The 19,691-nt window shown below is 53.9% G+C and overlaps 1 protein-coding gene across 1 annotated transcript in view; it reads left to right on the top strand.

Moving 5' to 3' along the window:
• Positions 1-15,802, top strand: part of CDC42BPG (CDC42 binding protein kinase gamma) — a 43,807-nt gene extending 28,005 nt beyond the window's left edge. Inside the window, exons 23-37 of the mRNA XM_038764695.1 lie at positions 1,384-1,434; positions 1,541-1,652; positions 1,876-2,009; positions 2,295-2,434; positions 2,581-2,662; positions 3,517-3,733; positions 4,424-4,486; positions 5,642-6,232; positions 7,705-7,802; positions 8,571-8,655; positions 12,737-12,857; positions 14,667-14,784; positions 15,078-15,201; positions 15,300-15,385; positions 15,658-15,802. Of these exons, the coding sequence (XP_038620623.1) occupies positions 1,384-1,434; positions 1,541-1,652; positions 1,876-2,009; positions 2,295-2,434; positions 2,581-2,662; positions 3,517-3,733; positions 4,424-4,486; positions 5,642-6,232; positions 7,705-7,802; positions 8,571-8,655; positions 12,737-12,857; positions 14,667-14,784; positions 15,078-15,201; positions 15,300-15,385; positions 15,658-15,714 (2,079 nt within the window). The 3' untranslated portion in view covers positions 15,715-15,802. The remainder of the gene's footprint in view (positions 1-1,383; positions 1,435-1,540; positions 1,653-1,875; positions 2,010-2,294; positions 2,435-2,580; positions 2,663-3,516; positions 3,734-4,423; positions 4,487-5,641; positions 6,233-7,704; positions 7,803-8,570; positions 8,656-12,736; positions 12,858-14,666; positions 14,785-15,077; positions 15,202-15,299; positions 15,386-15,657) is intronic.
• Positions 15,803-19,691: the final 3,889 nt, after the last annotated feature.

The raw sequence follows: 19,691 nt of genomic DNA, 5'->3' as shown, positions 1-19,691 counted from the left end.
TAAGGAAGGTCAGTGAGTGAGACGAGAATGAGGCACAGTGAGTTGGTTGGTGTTACAGGAGTGCAGGGTGCAGGCTGGTCAGTGAAATGAGGTAGGAGGGGGCAAGCTGAGTGCCTTAAAGCAGTGTGGCTCAGTGGAAAGAGTACGAGTTTGGGAGTCTGAGGTCATGGGTTTGAATCCCGGCTCCTCCACTTGTCTGTTGTGTGACTTTGGGCAAGTCACTTACCTTCTCTGGGCCTCAGTGACCCCATCTGGAAAATGGGGATTAAGACTGTGAGCCCCATGTGGGACAACCTGATCACCTGGTATCCCCCCCTACAGCGCTTAGAACAGTGCTTTGAACATAAGTAAGTGCTTAACAAATGCCATCATTATTAATAAGGGAGTTCCTGTTTGAGAAGGTGCATAGGCAACCACTGGAGATTTTGGAGGAATGGGGAGACAGGTGCAGAATGACTTTTTTTTTAGAAAAATGATCTGGCCAGCAGAATGAAGTGGAGAGGGGAAGAGACTGAAGGCAGGGAGGTCAGCGAGGAAGCTGATGTAGAAGTCGAGGTTGACAAGTGCTTGGACAAGCGTGGCAGAAGTCTGGCTGGAGAAGAAGGGGAGGGTTCTAGAGATGTTGTGGAGGTAGAACTGACAGGATTTTATGACAGACTAAACATGCAGGTTAAATGAGAAAGATGAGTTGAAGATAATGCCACGGTGGCGGGCTTGTTTGGAGGATGGTGATGTTATCTACGGTGATGGGAAATTCGATCATTCATTCGATTCTATTTATTGAGCGCTTACTGTGTTCCGAGCACTGTAAAAGGCATTTGGGAGAGTGCAATATAATGATAAACAAGGGGAGGGGAAGGTTTGGGCGGGAAGATGAGGAGTTCTGTTTTGGCCTTGTTAAGTTTGGGGTGTCGGTGGGACATAATAGTAATAATAATAATGAAGAAGCAGCATGGCTCAGTGGAAAGAGCACGGGCTTTGGAGTCAGTGGTCATGAGTTCAAATCCTGGCTCCGCCAATTATCAGCTATGTGACTTTGGGCAAGTCACTTAACTTCTCTGTGCCTCAGTTACCTCATCTGTAAAATGGGGACTAAGTCTGTGAGCCCCACGTGTGACAACCTGATCACCTTGTATCCCCCCAGCACTTAGAACAGTGCTTCGCACATAGTAAGCGCTTAATAAATGCCATTATTATTATTATTATTATTATTATTTATGATGGTGTTTGTTAAGCGCTTACTATGTGCAAAGCTGGGGGGATACAAGGTGATCAAGTTGTCCCACGTCGGGCTCACAGTCTTAATCTAAGTAGAGATGGCCTTTAGGTAGAAGGAAATGGAAGACGAGATGTCAGTTTCTTGTTCTATTTCTTGGACTGCAGATGGTCTTCCCGCGTCCCTCTTCAGTCCCCGGGGACGGCTCCCCCACCAAGGTAACGGCCCCAATGGGCAGGTGGGTCAGCGGGCGGCTGGACCGTGGGGAAGGGTCAGGCTGGGGTGGGGACGTTCAGGGATACCAACCTTTCCTCTTCCCTTCAGGCCCAGCCCGGAATCCACTCCTTGCGTCCCCGGACTTTCCCGTCACCCAACAAATGCCTCTATTGCACCGCCCTCATGCTGGGGCTCAGCTGCCAGGGGCTGTACTGTGAGGGTGAGAGGATTCCCCCATCCCACCCCTGCTGCCCACCCCGTCTACTTCCCGCTGGGACTCCTCTGACCCGGAGACCCTCACCCACTCTCCTCCCTTCCCCTCCCAGCGACCGGCACCCAGGGCCCTCCCTCATTAGGCGACTCCCTTCCCGCGTCCCTGCCTCCACCCGGCTGGGCCTCTGCCCCCGGACCTCACTGCCACCTGCCTCTCTACCCGCTCCCAGCGTGTGGCTATTTTTGCCACGTGGCATGTGCCCCTCTGGCACCTCCCTGCCCTGTGCCTCAGGAGCTGCTCCGCACCGTCCTGGGGGTGAACCCCGAAACGGGCATTGGCACGGCCTATGAGGGGTATCTGTCGGTGAGTTGGACTGGGGGTTGGGTATCTGGGGCCTGGGGGAGAGGGCAACTGGACTCCGGTGGGTAGAGCTGGAGTTTTGGGGGCCAGGACTTGAGGGGGAGAGCTGGCGGGGCGGGGAGGTGATTGGGCCCCAGAAGATAGGGCTGAAGTTGTGGGGTGGGTGGCTGGGACTTGGGGGGAAGAGATCTGAGGGCAGGCATCTAGGCCCCGGGGTGCGGATAGAGCATCGCAGGACGGAGGCCCGGTTCCCCTTTGCCACCCGTGACGTGACCTGGGCCGACCTAGGTACCCCGCCCCTCGGGAGTCCGCCGGGGCTGGCAGAGGATGTTCGCCACCCTCAGCGATTTCCGCCTCCTGCTTTACGATGCCCCCGACGCCCGGGTCCCCCCAGCGAGCCACGCGCTGGCACAAGTGCTGGATTTGAGGTGGGTATTGAGCTGAATATAACTGGTCCTGGAGGAGGACTGGGTGGGGGGAGCTCCTCTGGGGTAGGGGCAGGCCTTGGGGGGGGGGGGTGCCACTCCAGGGCACAATGTGGGGGCATCACTGACCCCTGCTCTTTGGGCACTAGGGACCCCCAGTTCTCAGCGACCCCTGTCCTGGCCTCTGATGTCATCCACGCCCAAACTCGAGAGCTGCCCTGCATCTTCCGCGTGAGTGGTGGCATCCTAGGGGCCCCGGAGGGGGTTGGGGGCAGGAACGTCTCAGAATAGGCAGTCCCCTGTCTTCGCTGTGGACCCTCCATCCACACTGGGAATTACCCACCCGCTGCCCGCCTCCCAGGGTAGGCGTTGCTAGACCGTGCGGTGGGTGGGGGGAAGAGGGGAGCTGGCCCCAGGGCCAGCCGGGCCCACTCCGGACCGTTGGTGTGAACTGTCACGCCAACAGCCCAGCGTGGCCTAGAGAGGCAGTGAGGCCTAATGGAAAGAGCACGGGCCTAGACGTCAGAGGACATGGGTTCTAATCCCTGCTCCGCCACACGTCTGCGGGGTGACCTTGGGCAAGTCACTTAATTTGTCTGTGCCTCATCTGTAAAATGGAGATTAAGACTGTGAGCCCCAGGTGGGACGAGGGACTGTGTCATTCATTCATTCATTCAATGGAGGTTAATCAATCAATTGTATTTATTGAGCACTTACTGTGTGCAGAGCACTGTACTAAGCGCTTGGGAAGTCCAAGTTGGCAACATATAGAGGCGGTCCCTACCCAACAGCGGGCTCACAGTCTAGAAGGGGGAATCAGGTGTCCGACCTGATTACCCTGTATGTATCCCAGTGCTTAGAGCGGTGCTTGGCGCATAGTAAGCGCTTAACAAATACCACAGTTATTATGATTGACAACTGTCTGGGCAGTCGGCCCTCAGCCCAGCGCCCGGACCTCGAATCGCGCTTGGGGCCAAGGAGCCGTGACTCGGCCGGGCGGGTCGGAGCCACCCGAACGGTGCCCGGGCAAGGTGCCAGGCCCCCCATGGCCCCCAGGCCGACCCTCGGACCCTCGCCTCCCCCAGGTGACGGCTTCCCAGCTGACGGTGCCGCCCACCCTGTGCTCGGTCCTGCTGCTGGCCGAGAGCGAGGAGGAGCGGGGCCGCTGGCTTCAGGTGCTCGGGGAGCTGCAACGCCTCCTGCTAGACACCCGCCCCCGGCCCCTGCCCATCTACACCCTCAAGGAGGCCTACGACAACGGGCTGCCCCTTCTCTCCCACACCCTCTGTGCCGCCGTTGTCGGTGAGGCCCGGGGGCGGGTGGCGGGGGCGATGCATCCTCGTCTGGCGGGAGGCAATGGGGAGGGGGTGGCTGCTTAAGGGGCAGCATCCTGGCAGAGCACGGGCTTGGGAGCCAGAGGTCGTGGGTTCGAATCCCGGCTCCGCCACCTGTCAGCTGTGCGACTCTGGTCGAAGTCACTTGGCCTCCGTGACCTCATCTGTAAAATGGGGATCGAGGCTGTGAGCCCCACGTGGGACAACCTGATCACTTTGAAGCAGCGTGGCTCAGTGGAAAGAGCCCGGGCTTTGGAGTCAGAGGTCATGGGTTCGAATCCCACTCTGCCACACGCCTGCTGTGGGACCTTGGGCAAGTCACTTCACTTCTCTGAGCCTCAGTTACCTCATCTGGAAAATGAGGATTAAGACTGTGAGCCCCATGTGGGACAACCTGATCACCTTGTATCCCCCCAGCGCTTAGAACAGTGCTTTGCACATAGTAAGCGCTTAACAAATGCCATTATTATTATTATTATTACCCCAGCGCTTCAAACACTGCTTGGCACATAGTGGGTGCTTAACAAATGCCATCATTATTATTGCTGCTACTACTAATGGGTTGGTAGGAGGAGGCCTGGGCCTCGAGGGCAGCGGGTGCCCCCGGCGTGGCATGGTGCAGACCCTCAGCTCCGGGCTTCCTTCCCTCCTTTTTCAGACCGGGAGCGCCTGGCGCTGGGCACGGAAGAGGGCCTCTTCGTCATCCACCTCCGCAGTAACGGTGAGGGGAGGCCAGAACGCCAGGGGCCGGGAGGACCGAGGGAGCCACCATTCATTCACTCATCCATTCATTCATTCATTCAATCGTATTTATTGAGCGCTTACTATGTGCAGAGCACTGTACTAAGCGCTTGGGAAGTACAAGTCGGCAACGTATAGAGACGGTCCCTACCCAACAACGGGCTCACAGTCTAGAAGGGGGAGACAGGCAACAAAACAAAACTTGTGGACAGGTGTCATCAGAACAAATAGAAATAAAGCTAGATGCACTTCCATAACAAAATAAATAGAATAGTAAATATGTACAAGTAGAATAAATAGAGTAATAAATCTGTACAAACATATATACAGGTACTTTTGCCAACATGTTGCCAACTTGTACTTCCCAAGCGCTTAGTACAGTGCTCTGCACACAGTAAGCGCTCAATAAATACGATTGATTGATTACTGTGGGGAGGGGAAGGAGGTAGGGCGGGGGGTGGGGAGGAGGAGAGGAAAAAGGGGGCTCAGTGTGGGAAGGCCTCCTGGAGGAGGTGAGCTCTCAGTAGGGTTTTGAAGGGAGGAAGAAAGTTAGCTTGGCGGATGTGCGGAGGCATTCCAGGCCAGGGGGAGGACATGGGCCAGGGGTTGACGGCGGGACAGGCGAGAACATTCATTCAATCGTATTTACTGAGCGCTTCCTGTGTGCAGAGCACTGGACTAAGCACTTGGAAAGCACAATTGGGCAAGAGATAGAGACAGTCTCTACCCAACAACGGGCTCACAGTCTAGAAGGGTGGAGACAGACCAAAACACCAGGAAGAGGTGACTGGAGCGGGAGGCGGTAGGGACTGTCTGGGGTGGGGCGCGGAGCCCTTCCCCACAGCACCTGTATATATGTATATATGTTTGTACATATTTATTACTCTATTTATTTATTTATTTATTTTCCTTGTACATATCTATTCTATTTATTTTATTTTGTTAGTATGTTTGGTTTTGTTCTCTGTCTCCCCCCTTTTAGACTGTGAGCCCACTGTTGGGTAGGGACTGTCTCTATATGTTGCCAATTTGGACTTCCCAAGCGCTTAGTACGGTGCTCTGCACATAGTAAGCGCTCAATAAATACGATTGATGATGATGAGGGTGACCCCCTGCCCCCCGTCCCCCTCCCCAGATATCTTCCAGGTGGGGGACTGTAAGCGTGTCCAACGTCTGGCGGTGTGCCCTCCGGCCGGGCTCCTGGCCGTGCTGTGCGGCCGCGGGCCCAGCATCCGCCTCTTCCCGCTGGGCGAGCTGGAAAGTGGCGAGGCGGCGGGCATCAAGATCCCCGAGTCCCGCGGCTGCCTGGCATTGGCGGCAGGGCTGATCCTGCAGGCCAGCACGCCCGTGCTCTGCCTGGGCGTCAAGAGGCAGGTGCTGTGCTTCCAGCTGAGCCCCGGGCCCGGGCCGGGACCCCGGCACCGGCGCATCCGCGAGCTGCAGGCCTCCGCGCCCGTGCAGAGCCTGGGCCTGCTGGGCGACCGCGTGTGCGTGGGGGCGGCCGGGGCCTTCGCCCTGCACCCGCTGCTCAACGAGGCGGCACCCCTGGCCCTGGGCACGGCCGAGGAGCTGCGGGGCGCCGGGCCGTGCGAGGCGCTGGGCGTGCTGGAGCTCAGCCTCAGTGAGTTCCTGCTCCTCTTCGCCGCTGCCGGGGTCTACGTGGACGCCAGCGGCAGGAAGTCCCGACCGCGGGAGCTGCTCTGGCCCGCCGCCCCCTGTGGCTGGGGTGAGACTCGAACCCCGGACCCTGGGCCTCCGGACCCCGGGCCAAGGGCCAGGGGAGGTGGCTGGGGTGAAATCTAGGAGCAGTGTGGCTTCGTGGAAAGAGCCCAGGCTTGGGTGTCAGAGGTCGTGGGTTCTAATCCCGGCTCTGCCACCTATAATAATAATAATAATGGCATTTGTTAAGTGCTTACTATGTGCAGAGCACTGTTCTAAGCACTGGGGGGGATACAAGGTGATCAAGTTGTCCTACGTGGGGCTCACAGTCTTAATCCCCATTTTGCAGGTGAGGTAACTGAGGCTCGGAGAAGTTAAGTGACTTACCCAAGGTCACACAGCAGACATGTGGTGGAGTCGAGATTCGAACCCATGACCTCGGACTCCAAAGCCCGTGCTCTTTCCACTGAGCCATGCTGCTTCCCTAAGGTCTGTGTGACCTTGGACAAGTCACTTCACTTCTCTGGGCCTCAGTGACCTCACCTGGAAAATGGGGATGAAGACTGTGAGCCCCACATGGGACAACTTGATTACCTTGTATCTCCCCCATTCATTCATTCATTCATTCATTCATTCATTCATTCAAGCGTATTTATTGAGTGCTCACTGTGTGCAGAGCACTGTACTAAGCGCTTGGGAAGTACAAGTTGGCAACATATAGAGGCAGTCCCTACCCAACAGCTGGCTCACAGTCTAGAAGGGGGAGAACAGTCTAGAAGGGGGAGAATGTTTAGAACAGTTTAGAACAGTGCTTGGCACATAGCGCTTTAACAAATACCATCATTATTATTAGGAGAAGCAGCGTGGCTTGGTGGAAAGAGACTGGGCTTGGGAGTCAGAGGTCATGGGTTCTAATCCCGGCTCCGCCACTTGTCTTCTGTGTGACCTTGGGCAAGTCACTTTGCTTCTCTGTGCCTCAGTTCCCTCATCTGTAAAAGGGGGATATCTCCTTGTTTCTCCCCCAGCGCTTAGAACAGTGCTCGGCACATAGGAAGCACTTAACAAATATCATCATCATTATTATTATTATTATTATTAGGATGAGCATCGGGGCCTATACGGATTGGTGAGGGTGGGGGTGAGGCCTAGAGTGAGCCACAGGGTGGAGGGACGGGGGCTCGGTTTCTCCATCTCGTGGTGATGGGGTGGGGCTCGAGGACAGCTCCCTCCCCCTCCCTAATAATAATAATACTAACTAGTTATAATGACGGTATTCATTCAGCGCTTACTATGTTCCAAGCACTGTTCTAAGTGCTGGGGGAGATACAAGGTCACCAGGGGCTCACAGGCTTCATTCCCAGTTTCCAGATGAGGGAACTGAGGCACAGAGAAGTGAAGTGGCTTGCCCAAGGTCACACAGCAGGCCAGCGGGGGAGCCAGGATTAGAACCCACAACCTGTGGCTCCCAGGTCTGCGCTCTTTCCCCTAAGCCACGCTTTGTTTCGGTCTCCCTCCCTCCTTGTCCCCTTCCTCCTCCAGGGTACACGACTCCGTACCTGACGGTGTTCAGTGAGAACGCGATTGACGTGTTTGACGTGAGGAAAGCCGAGTGGGTCCAGTCCGTGCCACTCAAGAAGGTAAGGAGATGGGACCACCAGGCCCCGTCCAGTACAGTCCAGTCCCATCCAGACCGGTCCTGTTCCGTCCAGTTCCGTTCAGACCGGTCCAGTCCCGTCCGGTCCCATCCAGTCCCATCCAGACTGGTCCAGTCCCGACCAGTCCGGTCCTGTCCCATCCAGTTCCGTCCAGACTGGTCCAATCTCATCCGGTCCCATCCTGACCAATCCAGTCCCATCCAGTCCCGTCCTGACCAGTCCGGTCCCATCTGGTCCAGTCCTGTCCGGTCCCATTCTGACCAGTCCAGTCCCATCTGGTCCCATCCAGACCAGTCCAGTCCCCTCCGGTCCCATCCAGACCAGTCCAGTCCCATCCGGTCCGATCCTGTCCTGACCAGTCCAGTCCCATCCGGTCCCATCCAGACCAGTCCGTTCCCGTCTGGTCCCGTCCTGACCACTCTGGTCCAATCCGGTCCCATCCAGACCAGTGTAGTCCCATCTGGTCCCGTCCAGACCAGCATAGTCCCACCCAGTCCCGTCCAGACCAGTCCGGTCCCATCCGGTCCCGTCCTGATCACTCCGGTCCCATCCGGTCCCATCCAGACCAGTGTAGTCCCATCCGATCCCGTCCTGACCGGTCTGGTCCCATCCAGACCAGTCCAGTCCCGTCCGGTCCTATCCTTACCAATTTGGTCCAATCCGGTCCCATCCAGACCAGTCCAGTCCTGTCCGGTCCCGTCCAGACCAGTCCGGTCCCATCCGGACCCATCCGCGCCTCTCTTTGGACAGGTGCGGCCCCTGAACCCCGAAGGCTCCCTGTGCCTCTACGGCTCCGAGAAAATCCGATTGACCTACCTCAGGAACAGACTGGCCGGTGCGTGGGGATTTTGGACCTGGGTGGATCCTTCTCCCCAGGATCAATCAATCAGTCAGATGTATTTATTGAGCACTTACTGTGTGCAGAGCACTGTACTAAGCACTTAATAATAACCATTGTGGTATTTGTTCAGCGCTTACTATGTGCCAGGCACTGTAAAGATAATAATAATAGGGTATTTGTTAAGCACTTACTGTGTGCCAAGCCTTGTTCTAAGCACTAGGGTAGATACAAGGCCATCGGGTTGTCCCAAGTGGGGCTCACAGTCTTAATCGCCATTTTACAGATGAGGGAACTGAGGCACAGAGAAGTGAAGTGGCTTGCCCAAGGTCACACAGCAGACAAGTGAGCCCGTTGTTGGGTAGGGATTGTCTCTATCTGTTGCCGAATTGTACTTTCCAAGCGCTTAGTACAGTGTCTGCACACAGTAAGCACTCAATAAATTGATTGAATGAATGAATGACAGGTGGTGAAGGCGGGATTAGAACCCACGTCCTCTGACTCCCAAGCCCGGGCTCTTTCCACTAAAGCCACTAAGTGCTGGGGTGGGTACAGGCAAATTGGGTTGGACACAGTCCCTTTCCCACCATCTTAATCCCCATTTTACAGATGAGGAAACTGAGGCTCTGAAAAGCGAAATGAATTGCCCAAAGTCACATAGCAGACAAGTGGCAGTGCAGAGACTAGAATCCGAAACCGATCCCTGCCCTCAAGGAGTTACAGTCTAGAAGCAGCGTGGCTCAGTGGAAAGAGCGTGGGCTTGGGAGCCACAGGTCATGGGTTGGAATCCCACCTCCCCGACATGTCTGCTGTGTGACCTTGGACAAGTCACTTCACTTCTCTGTGCCTCAGTTCCCTCATCTGTAAAATGGGGATTAAGACTGCGAGCCCCACATGGGACAACCTCATCTCCTTGTATTCCCCCCAGCGCTTAGAACAGTGCTTTGCACATACTAAGCGCTTAACAAATAACAACATTATTATTATTATTAGAAGGGGAGACAGGCATTAATATAAATAGATTACAGCTATGAATTAGTGGTATTTATTAAGCATTTACTATACGCAGAGCACCTCATCTGTAAAATGGGGATTAAGACTGTGAACCCCATGTGGGACAACCTGATTACCTTGTATCTCCCCCAGTGCTTAGAACAGTGCTTGGCACATAGTAAGCGCTTAACAAATACCAAAATTATTATTATTATTATTACTAAACACTTGAGAGAGTTTAAGACAGCAGAATTAGCAGTCACGTTCCCTGCCCAAAAGAAGTTTATAGTCTGGAGGGGGAGACAGACAGACAACAGGAATAAATTAGTAATATATAATTTAAAGATACATACCTTAAGTACTGTGGGGTTGGAGGAGGGGAGACTATCAAGTGTCCAAAGATCACAGAGTGGGTAGGGTGGCTATCACATGCTCAAAGAATACAGATCTGTCTCAATTCCCCCGCCAGCTTCTTTTGTTTTCTCCCTCACCTCCTCAAGAAATAAACTGTGCTAACCATTGGGGTAGATATGTAGAAAACCAGCGTGGCTCAGAGGAAAGAGTCCGGGCTCTGGAGTCAGAGGTCATGGGTTCAAATCCCAGCTCCGCCACTGGTCAGCTGTGTGACTTTGGGCAAGTCACTTCACTTCTCTGTACCTCATTTACCACATCTGTAAAATGGGGATTAAGACTGTGAGCCTCCCATGGGACAACCTGATAACCTTGTAACCTCCCCAGGGCTTAGAACGGTGCTTTGCACATAGCAAGCGCTTAATAAATGCCATCATCATTATTATTATTATAAATCAGCCCCTGCCCCACACGGCTCAAAGTCTAAGTGGGGTGGGGGGAGAACAACTGCTCTTCATTCATTCATACGATTCATTCAATCGTACTTATTGAGCGCTTACTGTGTGCAGAGCGCTGTACTAAGCGCTTGGAAAGTACAATTCGGCAATAGAGACAATCGCTGCCCACACCGGGCTTAAGAAATCCCCATGTGAGCCTCCCATGGGACAACCTGATCACCTTGTAAACTCCCCAGTGCTTAGAACAGTGCTTTGCACGTAGTAAGCGCTTAATAAATGCCATCATTATTATTATTATTATTGAGCACTTACAGTGTGCAGAGCACTGTATTAAGCACTTGGAAAGTACAATTTGGCAATAAAGAGAGACAATCCCTGCCCACACCGAGGTTACCATGCCCACTGGGGGCTCTAACAATGTCACCAGGACCCCCCATCCCCAGATCTCAATGATGAAACTAAAATCCCCCAAAGGGAGCATCCTCTACACTGTCCCGAGAGCAGCGCCGGCAAGCAAAGTGGGAGCAGGAATGGTCAGTTGCTGATTCTTGGGATAGCCCTCTGCCTCTGTGGTTTGTGGCTTGGGAAACAGCATAGTCTAGTGGAAAGAGTACCAGCCCGGGAGTCAGATGACGTGGGTTCTATTCCCGGCTCCGCCACGCGTCTCCTGTGTGTCCTTGGGCAAGTCACTTCATCATCAATAGTATTTATTGAGTGCTTACTGTGTGCAGAGCACTGTACTAAGCGCTTGGGAAGTCCAAGTTGGCAACATAGAGAGACAGTCCCTACCCAACAGTGGGCTCACAGTCTAAAAGGGGGAGACAGAGAACAAAACCAAACATACTAACAAAATAAAATAAATAGAATAGATATGTGCAAGTAAAATAAAATAAATAAATAAATAGAGTAATAAATATGTACAAGCATATATAAATATATATGGCCTCAGTTACCTCATCGATAAAATGGGGATGAGAATGTGAGCCCCACATGGGCCAGGGACTGTGTCCAACCTGATTATCTTGAATCAATCCCCGTGGTTAGAAGAGTGCTTGGCACATAGTAAGTGCTTAACAAATACCATGATTATTGTTCATTCATTCATTCAATCGTATTTATTGAGCGCTTACTGTGTGCAGAGCACTGTACTAAGCGCTTGGGAAGTACAAGTCGGCAACATACAGAGACGGTCCCTACCCAGCAGTGGGCTCACAGTCTAGAAGGGGGAGACAGACAACAAAACAAAACATAGGAACAAAATAAAATGAATAGAATAGTAAATATGCACAATAATAATAATAATAATAATGGCATTTATTAAGTGCTTACTATGTACAAAGCACTGTTCTAAGCGCTGGGAAGTCTATTTTACAAGTAAAATAGAGTAATAAATCTGTACAGAGATATTTACAGGTGGTGTAGGGAGGGGAAGGAGATAAGGCGGGGGGGATGGGGAGGAGATGGGGTTTCAATAAGGGGAGAGTAGTCGTCTGTCAGATACGAGGAGGGAGGGTGTTCCAGAGGTCGGGGGTGAGAAAGAGAAGATGGAGGTAGGGTGTAAAGGTTAGGATAACGTCCGTCTCCTCCTCTAGACTGTAAGCTCACCGTGGGCAGGGAAAGTGTCTAATACTAGTCATAATTTGGTATTTGTTAAGAGCCTACTTTGTGCCTAGCACGGTACTGCACTGTAAGCTCGTCACGGGCAGAGAAAGTGTTTGCTGATTGTGGTGTGTTGTACACTCCTAAGTGCTTAGTAGAGTGCTCTGTACGTAGTAAGTGCTCAATCAATCAATCGTATTTATTGAGCGCTTACTGTGTGCAGAGCACTGTACTAAGCGCTTGGGAAGTACAAGTTGGCAACATATAGAGACAGTCCCTACCCAACAGTGGGCTCACAGTCTAATAAATGCCACTGACTGACTTATATCACGCTCCCCCATGCATTGGTAGACGCGTTCCCTGCCCACAATGAGCTTAGAGTCTAGAGGGGCTGTATTTCAAGACATTACTCTACCTCAGATTCAATATTCCAGGACCTCATAGTTGGAAGGTAAATATCATCTGGTTACCTTGCCCTGGTACCTGAGATTCTGCTCGTGTGCCAGTGGCCCAGGGCACTGCCCCGGTGGCCCTGCGAGGTTGGGAGGGTGGCCCGACGCCGGAGTTGAAGTGGGATGCGTCCACACCTGGGGCTGGTTCTGGTGCCTGGGATAAGGGGATGCGTCCACACCGCGGGTCTGATGCCATGGCGGTCCACCCCGACTCCCGCCCCGCAGAGAAGGACGAGTTTGACATCCCGGACCTGACGGACAACAGCCGACGTCAACTGCTGCGCACGAAGAGCAAACGGCGCTTCTCCTTCCGCGTCTCGGAGGAGCAGAGGCAGCAGCAGCGCAGGTAGGCCGGCCGGGCCTGCAGAAGCAGCGACGCTCAGTGGCTAGAGCCCGGGCCTGGAGTCACGAGGGCCTGTGTTCTAATCCCGGCTCCGCCACGTGTCTGCCGTGTGACCTTGGGCAAGTCGCTTCGCTTCTATAATAATAATAATAATAATGATGGCATTTATTAAGCGCTTACTATGTGCAAAGCACTGTTCTAAGCGCTGGGGAGGTTACAGGGTGATCAGGTTGTCCCACGGGGGGCTCACAGTCTTAATCCCCATTTTCCAGATGAGGTAACTGAGGCCCAGAGAAGTTAAGTGACTTGCCCAAAGTCACACAGCTAAGTGGCGGAGCCGGGATTTGAACCCCTGACCTCTAACTCCAGCGCCCGTACTCTTTCCACTGAGCCACGCTGCTTCTCTCTGACAGGAAGCAGCGTGGCTCAGTGGAAAGAGCCCAGGCTTTGGAGTCAGAGGTCAGGGGTTCAAATCCCGGCTCTGCCAATTGTCAGCTGTGGGACTTTGGGCAAGTCACTTCACTTCTCTGGGCCTCAGTTCCCTCATCTGTTAGAAGGGGATTAAGACTGTGAGCCCTCCGTGGGACAACCCGATCACCTTGTAACCTCCCCAGTACTTAGAACAGTGCTTTGCACATAGTAAGCGCTCAATAAATGCCATTATTATTATTATTATTAGCTGTAAAGTCGGTATTATAGCAACAATGATGGTATTTGTTAAGCACTTACTATGTGCCAAGCACTGTTCTAGTGTAAGCCCCATGTGGGACAGGGACTGTGTCCAGCTCGATTTAACAGTAGGAATTGTCTGTATCTGTGGCCAAATTGTACTGTCCAAGCACTTAATACAGTGCTTTGCACACAGTAAGCGCTCAATAAATATGATTGAATGAATGATTGAATAGACTGTGAGCCCATTGTTGGGTAGGGACCGTCCCTATATGTTGCCGACTTGTACTTCCCAAGTGCTTAGTACAGTGCTCTGCACACAGTAAGTGCTCAATAAGCAATGTGGAAGCAGCGTGGCTCAGTGGAAAGAGCATGGGCTTTAGAGTCAGAGTTCATGGGTTCGAATCCCGGTTCCGCCAATTGTCAGCTTTGTGACTTTGGGCAAGTCACTTAACTTCTCTGGGCCTCAGTTACCTCATCTGTAAAATGGGGATGAAGACTGTGAGCCCCCCGTGGGACAAATCTGATCACCTTGTAACCTCCCCAGCGCTTAGAACAGTGATTTCACATAGTAAGTGCTTAATAAATGCCATCGTTATTATTATTATTAATAAATATGATTGAATGAATGAATGAATGGTGTCTACCCCAGCACTTAGAACAGTGTTTGACACATAGTCAGCCCTTAACAAGTACCATAATTATTATTATTATTAGCCAGCTGGGACCGCTGTTGGGTAGGGACCTTCTCTATATGTTGCCAACTTGTACTTCCCAAGTGCTTAGTACAGTGCTCTGCACACAGTAAGCGCTCAATAAATACAATTGAGTGAATGATGGGGCCGGGCGAACGAGATCCTCCCTGCCGCCTGGGAGCTGAGCCAATTCCCCGGGAAGGTTGTAGGGTGGGCATAGGTGGGCTTGGGAACCCCTGAACCTAGACTGTGAGCTCATTGTGGGCAGGAAGGTGTCTTTTTGTTTTTATATTGTACTCTCCCAAGCGTTGAGTACAGTGCTTTGCACACAGTAAGCGCTCAATTAATACGTTTGAGTGAATGAATGAACCATCGGAAGGGGTGGGGCCACCGGGGGGTGTGGGTGACGACCTTCTTTGTCTCTCCCCCACTTGTCATTCCCTTCCAGGGAGATGCTGAAAGACCCCTACGTGCGCTCCAAATTCATCTCCCTTCCCACCAATTTCAACCACCTGGTGCACATGGGCCCCGGGGACGGCCGGACGCCCACTAAGGACCAGGCTTCGGTGAGAACCAGAGCCCTAGGGCCCGCCCACACCCACTGGGGAGGGCAGCCAGGGTCCCGGGAGGGCACCCACCCATACACTCACACTCACACGCCCACGGGCCGGAGCATGGACCGACCCCCCTTGCCCTCAGCCCCCGCAAAGCACAATGCAGACGGGAGGCCGGCTTCTGGCGGAGTGGGTGTCCCTGAGGGCAGGGACTGAGGCATTCTGAGCCCCTGTCCCTCTGCCCCCCGGGTGGGCTAAGCCCCGGGGGACCCGATCGCTAAGTGTGGTCCAACACCCGGTTGCAGTCCGCCGAGACGAAGACCCGCGGAGCCCCGGGTCCCATCCTGACCAGGCCCCACAGCTTCTCCGAGGCACCCAGACGTCCGGTGTCCATGGGGAGTGAGTTCCTCGCTGGGGAGGCGGACATTGGTAAGGACCTGGACATCCACCCGACCCCTCAGAGCCCCCCACTTCTGCTCCAGGGCTCTGGGTGGTGACCGGGTCTCTCTGCCCTTCTCTCCGGCCAGCGAAATGCAAACCCAGAACCTCCCTCTCCAGTGAGTCCATGTCCTGCCCTCAGGACCCCCTGACCCCGGTGGCTTCGTTGAGCCAGGTGAGAGAGCCGAGGGGGCTGGGCTGGCCTGGGCAGGGGGAGGGAAGGGACCACCTCCCCTCACCGCCCCCCCCGGATCCAGGGTTACCACACATATCTTCATGCTGAGGCCATCACAGGTCTCCCCAGCTTTTTCCCCATCCCTGCCCGCTGCTGGGGGCTCTGATCTCCGCCACCCTCCCGGCTGCCTAAATGTCAGGAGGTACCCGTCCATTGTGACAGGCGGGGCTCCCCGCTGCCCCCCTCACCGACCACCCCGTTCCTCCCCGCAGATCTCCGAGCGACCGAGGAGCCTGCCGCCGGTCCCCGTCTCTGAGAGCTCCCCCTGATGCCGCCCCCCGTGGGGGGCCTGCGCCCCCACCCCAGGGAGGATCCCAAACCCCCGTTCTGGCCTGGCCTTCGAGAGACCCCATTGGGGGGGGGGGGGGGGGGCGGCTAGACCATCCCCTGCTGGTCAGTGTGGCGTGAGGTCACCAGGCCCCCTTCTAGAAGAGCTGGCCAGGCTGGTGCTGCCAGGAGGCCTAGGAGCCAGAGAGGATGAGAACCCTGTTTCCTCCAGAAGCCATTGCATGGTTTGAACCGTCCAGGGGGGCTGGGGCAGGCCCGGGGACCCACTCCGAGGCCCGAACAGCCCAGAGCTGTCTGTCACCCTCCCCGCCCAACCCGATGGCCTCATTCAACCCTACCCAAAGTGCCCCTCGCCACCCCCTCCTCCTCTCAGGAGGCTCCCAGGTCCATTAGATTCCCAGCTGGAGAGCCCCTCCCTCCCATCCCCGCCACCCATGTGGGCTGAGGGGAGCACAGTGTTAGCCATAGTGTTAGCTTCATGGCTGTAACAGGATCACGGCTCCTCATCGGGCCTCTAGTTGGGGCCTACGAGGCCCGGGCTTCTCCCTGCAGCTCAGCCTGAGGAGGAACCAGGGGCGCCCCAGGGCGAGTCTGCCCAGCCGCTCGGGGACATCTGTGTCACCACCCTACTCCCCACTGCCGTCCCGTCGTCCTTTACCCTGCCCACCCGCCCTGCCCCAATGGTGGTATCCGTGCCAAAGCCCCACGTCCCCAGCTGGGAGGGAGGGATGGGGAGGGGAGAGCAGTGCAGAGGCCAAGAGAGACCTCCAGGGAGGAAGGACGAGGCCACAGAGCCGAGCGAAGGAAAGGATCAGGAGGAAGGGAAGTTATGGAAGGGGATGGACGGGAACATCGGAGGGAAGAACCTAACTTTGCCGCCGTCTGGGCTCCGGCCCGGGTAGGGGATCTGGACTCTGTGCCGAACTCGCCAGATCCTCCTGGGGGCCGTCCCCGGCCCGTGGCTGGAAACCCGTCCAGGAACCAGAGCCAGGCAGAGGTCAGAGCTAGCCATGACTGAAGGGAGAGACGGCGGGGGCGAGAGATACACAATTTGGGGGAAATATCTACAGATGGTGTCAGGGAGCTATTTGGCGAGAGAGAGACAGGGACGGATCGAGAGAGATGGGTGATGTCTAACAGGAGAGACAGAGAAGGGGAGACAGAAGGAAAGAGGTGGGTTGGAGAGGTAGAGAGATGGGAGCTCAGACAGAGTTCAGTCAGTAAGTAGGACAGATTGAGATATCAAGAAAGACAGAGAGGCAAGAGGGAGAGGGAGCTATTTGGTGGGAGAGATGGAGATAATTGGAGAGAGACAAAGAGATGGGATTGAGAGGTAGTCTTCGGAGAGAGGTCCAGGGAAGAGACAGGGATACAGAGAGGGATATCGCAAAAGATGGAGAGAGATGGTATTAAGGGAGAGAGATGGGAGAGGGAACGCTCAAGTGGGAGAGATGGAGACAGGGAGAGGGCGGGAGAGAGATGGAAAGAGATGGGATGGAGGCGGCATAGAGAGATCGGAAGAGGAGAGATTGGGAAAGAGGGAAGATGGGATTGCGAGTCAGGAAGAGAAGAGGAGGCGGCATGGGGGCTGAGGGGTGGGTTAGGGAAAGTTTTATTTAAAGAAATTCCATCTAATCAGCCTGGCCAGATAGAGATGATTTTGCGGGGAGGGCTGTTGGGGGGGGCGGGGGAGTATTTATGACAAGCTAAATTGTGGGGAAGGGGGAGAGGGTTTGGGTTAGGGAGAGAATCCAGTTTGACTCTTTAACCCTTTGTGAGGGGGAAATGCTATTTTCAAGACTTCAACCGGTTGTGTATTAGGGAGTCATATGGGGGAGAATTTTATTATTATTATTATTGATAATATTATTATTATTGTTGTTATTATTTTTTTAAACTCCGCCTCAGCGTGGAGGGCAAGACAAGTATTTATCTAATGGCTTCCAGTGTTTTGTGGAAGGACAGATACAGATACAGACGTTCTGTGTGACTATCAGAAATCTAATAAAGGCTTCTTTGTAAATGCCCAGAGAGTTTCCTTCCCTCCCTCCCTCCCTCGTGCTGCTGTTGTCACTGAAAACAATGGGTTGGGCGGAGGGGCTGGGCATTTATTGAATATTACATATTCTAATCGATGCGAAGCTTGGGTAAGTTGGGTGGGGCAGGGGTGTGTGTTTGTGTGTGTCCCCATCCCTGTGCCCAGTTCAGCTCCCAAGTGAGAAGCAGCACGGCTTAATGGAAAGAGCCCGGGCTTGGGAGTCAAAGGACGTGGGTTCTAATCCCGGCTCCACCGCTTGTCTGCTGCGTGACCTTGGTCAAACCACTTAACTTCTCTGGGCCTCAGTTACTTCATCTGTAAAATGGGGGACCAAGACTGTGAGCCCCATGAGGGACAAGCTGATTACCTCGTATCTACCCCAGCGCTTAGGAGAGTGCTTGGCACATAGTAAGCACTTAATAAATACCAGTATTATTATTATTATACTTTGAGCCTCAGTTCCCTCATCTGTAAAATGGGGATTAAAACGGGGAGCCCCCCATGGGACAGCCTGATCATCTTGTAACCTCCCCAGTGCTTAGAACAGTGCTTTGCACATAGTAAGCGCTTAATAAATGCCAGTATTATTATTATTATCATTATTATTATTATTATTCTCTGGACCTCAGTTCCCTCATCTGTAAAATGGGGATTAAGACTGGGAGCCCCCCGTGGGACAACCTGATCACCTTGTAACCTCCCCAGCACTTAGAACGGTGCTTTGTACATAGTAAGTGCTTAATAAATGCCAACATCATCATCATCATACCATTATTATTATAATTATTATGGTAGAAGCAGCGTGGCTCAGTGGAAAAAGCATGGGCTTTGGAGTCAGAGATCATGGGTTCAAATCCCAGCGCCGCCAATGTCAGCTGTGTGACTTTGGGCAAGTCACTTAACTTCTCTGTGCCTCAGTGACCTCATCTGTAAAATGGGGATTAAGACTGTGAACGCCCCGTGGGACAGCCTCATCAGCTTGCAACATCCCCAGCGCTTAGAACAGTGCTTTGCACATAGTAAGCGCTTAATAAATGCCATTATTATTATTATGTGGTGTGATTGTGTGTGGTCCCTGTGCCCACGTCAGCTCCCGAATGGTGTGATTGTGTGTGTGTCCCTGTGCCCACGTCAGCTCCCAAGTGTTGATGGGGAAATCAATCCAACCTCCCCCCACCCCATTTTTTTTATGGCATTTGTTAAGCACTTACTATGTGCTAGCACTGGTGTAGCTACAAGGTTGGACTCAGTCCATCTTCCACATGAGGCTCCTATGCTTAATCCCCATTTTATAGACGAGGGAACTGAGGCCCAGAGAAATGAAGTGACTTGCCCAAGGTCACACAGCAGACACGTAGCAGAGTTGGGATTCGAATCCAGGTCCTTCTGACTCCCAAACCCATGCTCTATCCATCGGGCTTGGGGGTCAGCCTCTGTAGCTGCCCCTTCTGGCTTTCCAACCAAGACCCCCAGGCACTGCTGTATTTTTCCACTTCTTTTGTGGGGCAGCAGAAGGAGGGAGCCCCTCTCCCCGTCCCGCCCCGCCACCCAGCTAGAGAGGAACGGGACTCCTATGCCAGACCCCCACCCCCAAGGGGTCAGGGCGAAGCGATCACACTCCCTCCTTTCCTTCAAAACGTTATTAAAAACCCATTTTTTCCACGAGTCCTTCCCAGATTAGCCCCTCCAGGAGGACAACCATCCCATGGTTCCCCCAGGCCTCCTGGGACCCATGGTAGGGGCCTGATGCTTGGTGGGCTGGAGGGGCCGTCGAGTCAGACCATGGGCCTGTTCTGAAGCTTCGGACCTGGGGTGAAGCCCCCTCCCCTGTGTGGCCACGATTCTGTCATGGGTGTGTACGGACTGACTGTCGCAGGAGTGTGCATTGGCGGTTTTTCACGTCTTGATGTAGGTTTGAGG

This window comes from Tachyglossus aculeatus, chromosome 22 (genome assembly GCF_015852505.1).
Source record: "Tachyglossus aculeatus isolate mTacAcu1 chromosome 22, mTacAcu1.pri, whole genome shotgun sequence".
NCBI lineage: Eukaryota > Metazoa > Chordata > Mammalia > Monotremata > Tachyglossidae > Tachyglossus > Tachyglossus aculeatus.
The sequence above is the reverse complement of the archived record's forward strand: the minus strand, read 5'-3'. Positions and strand labels throughout refer to the sequence as shown.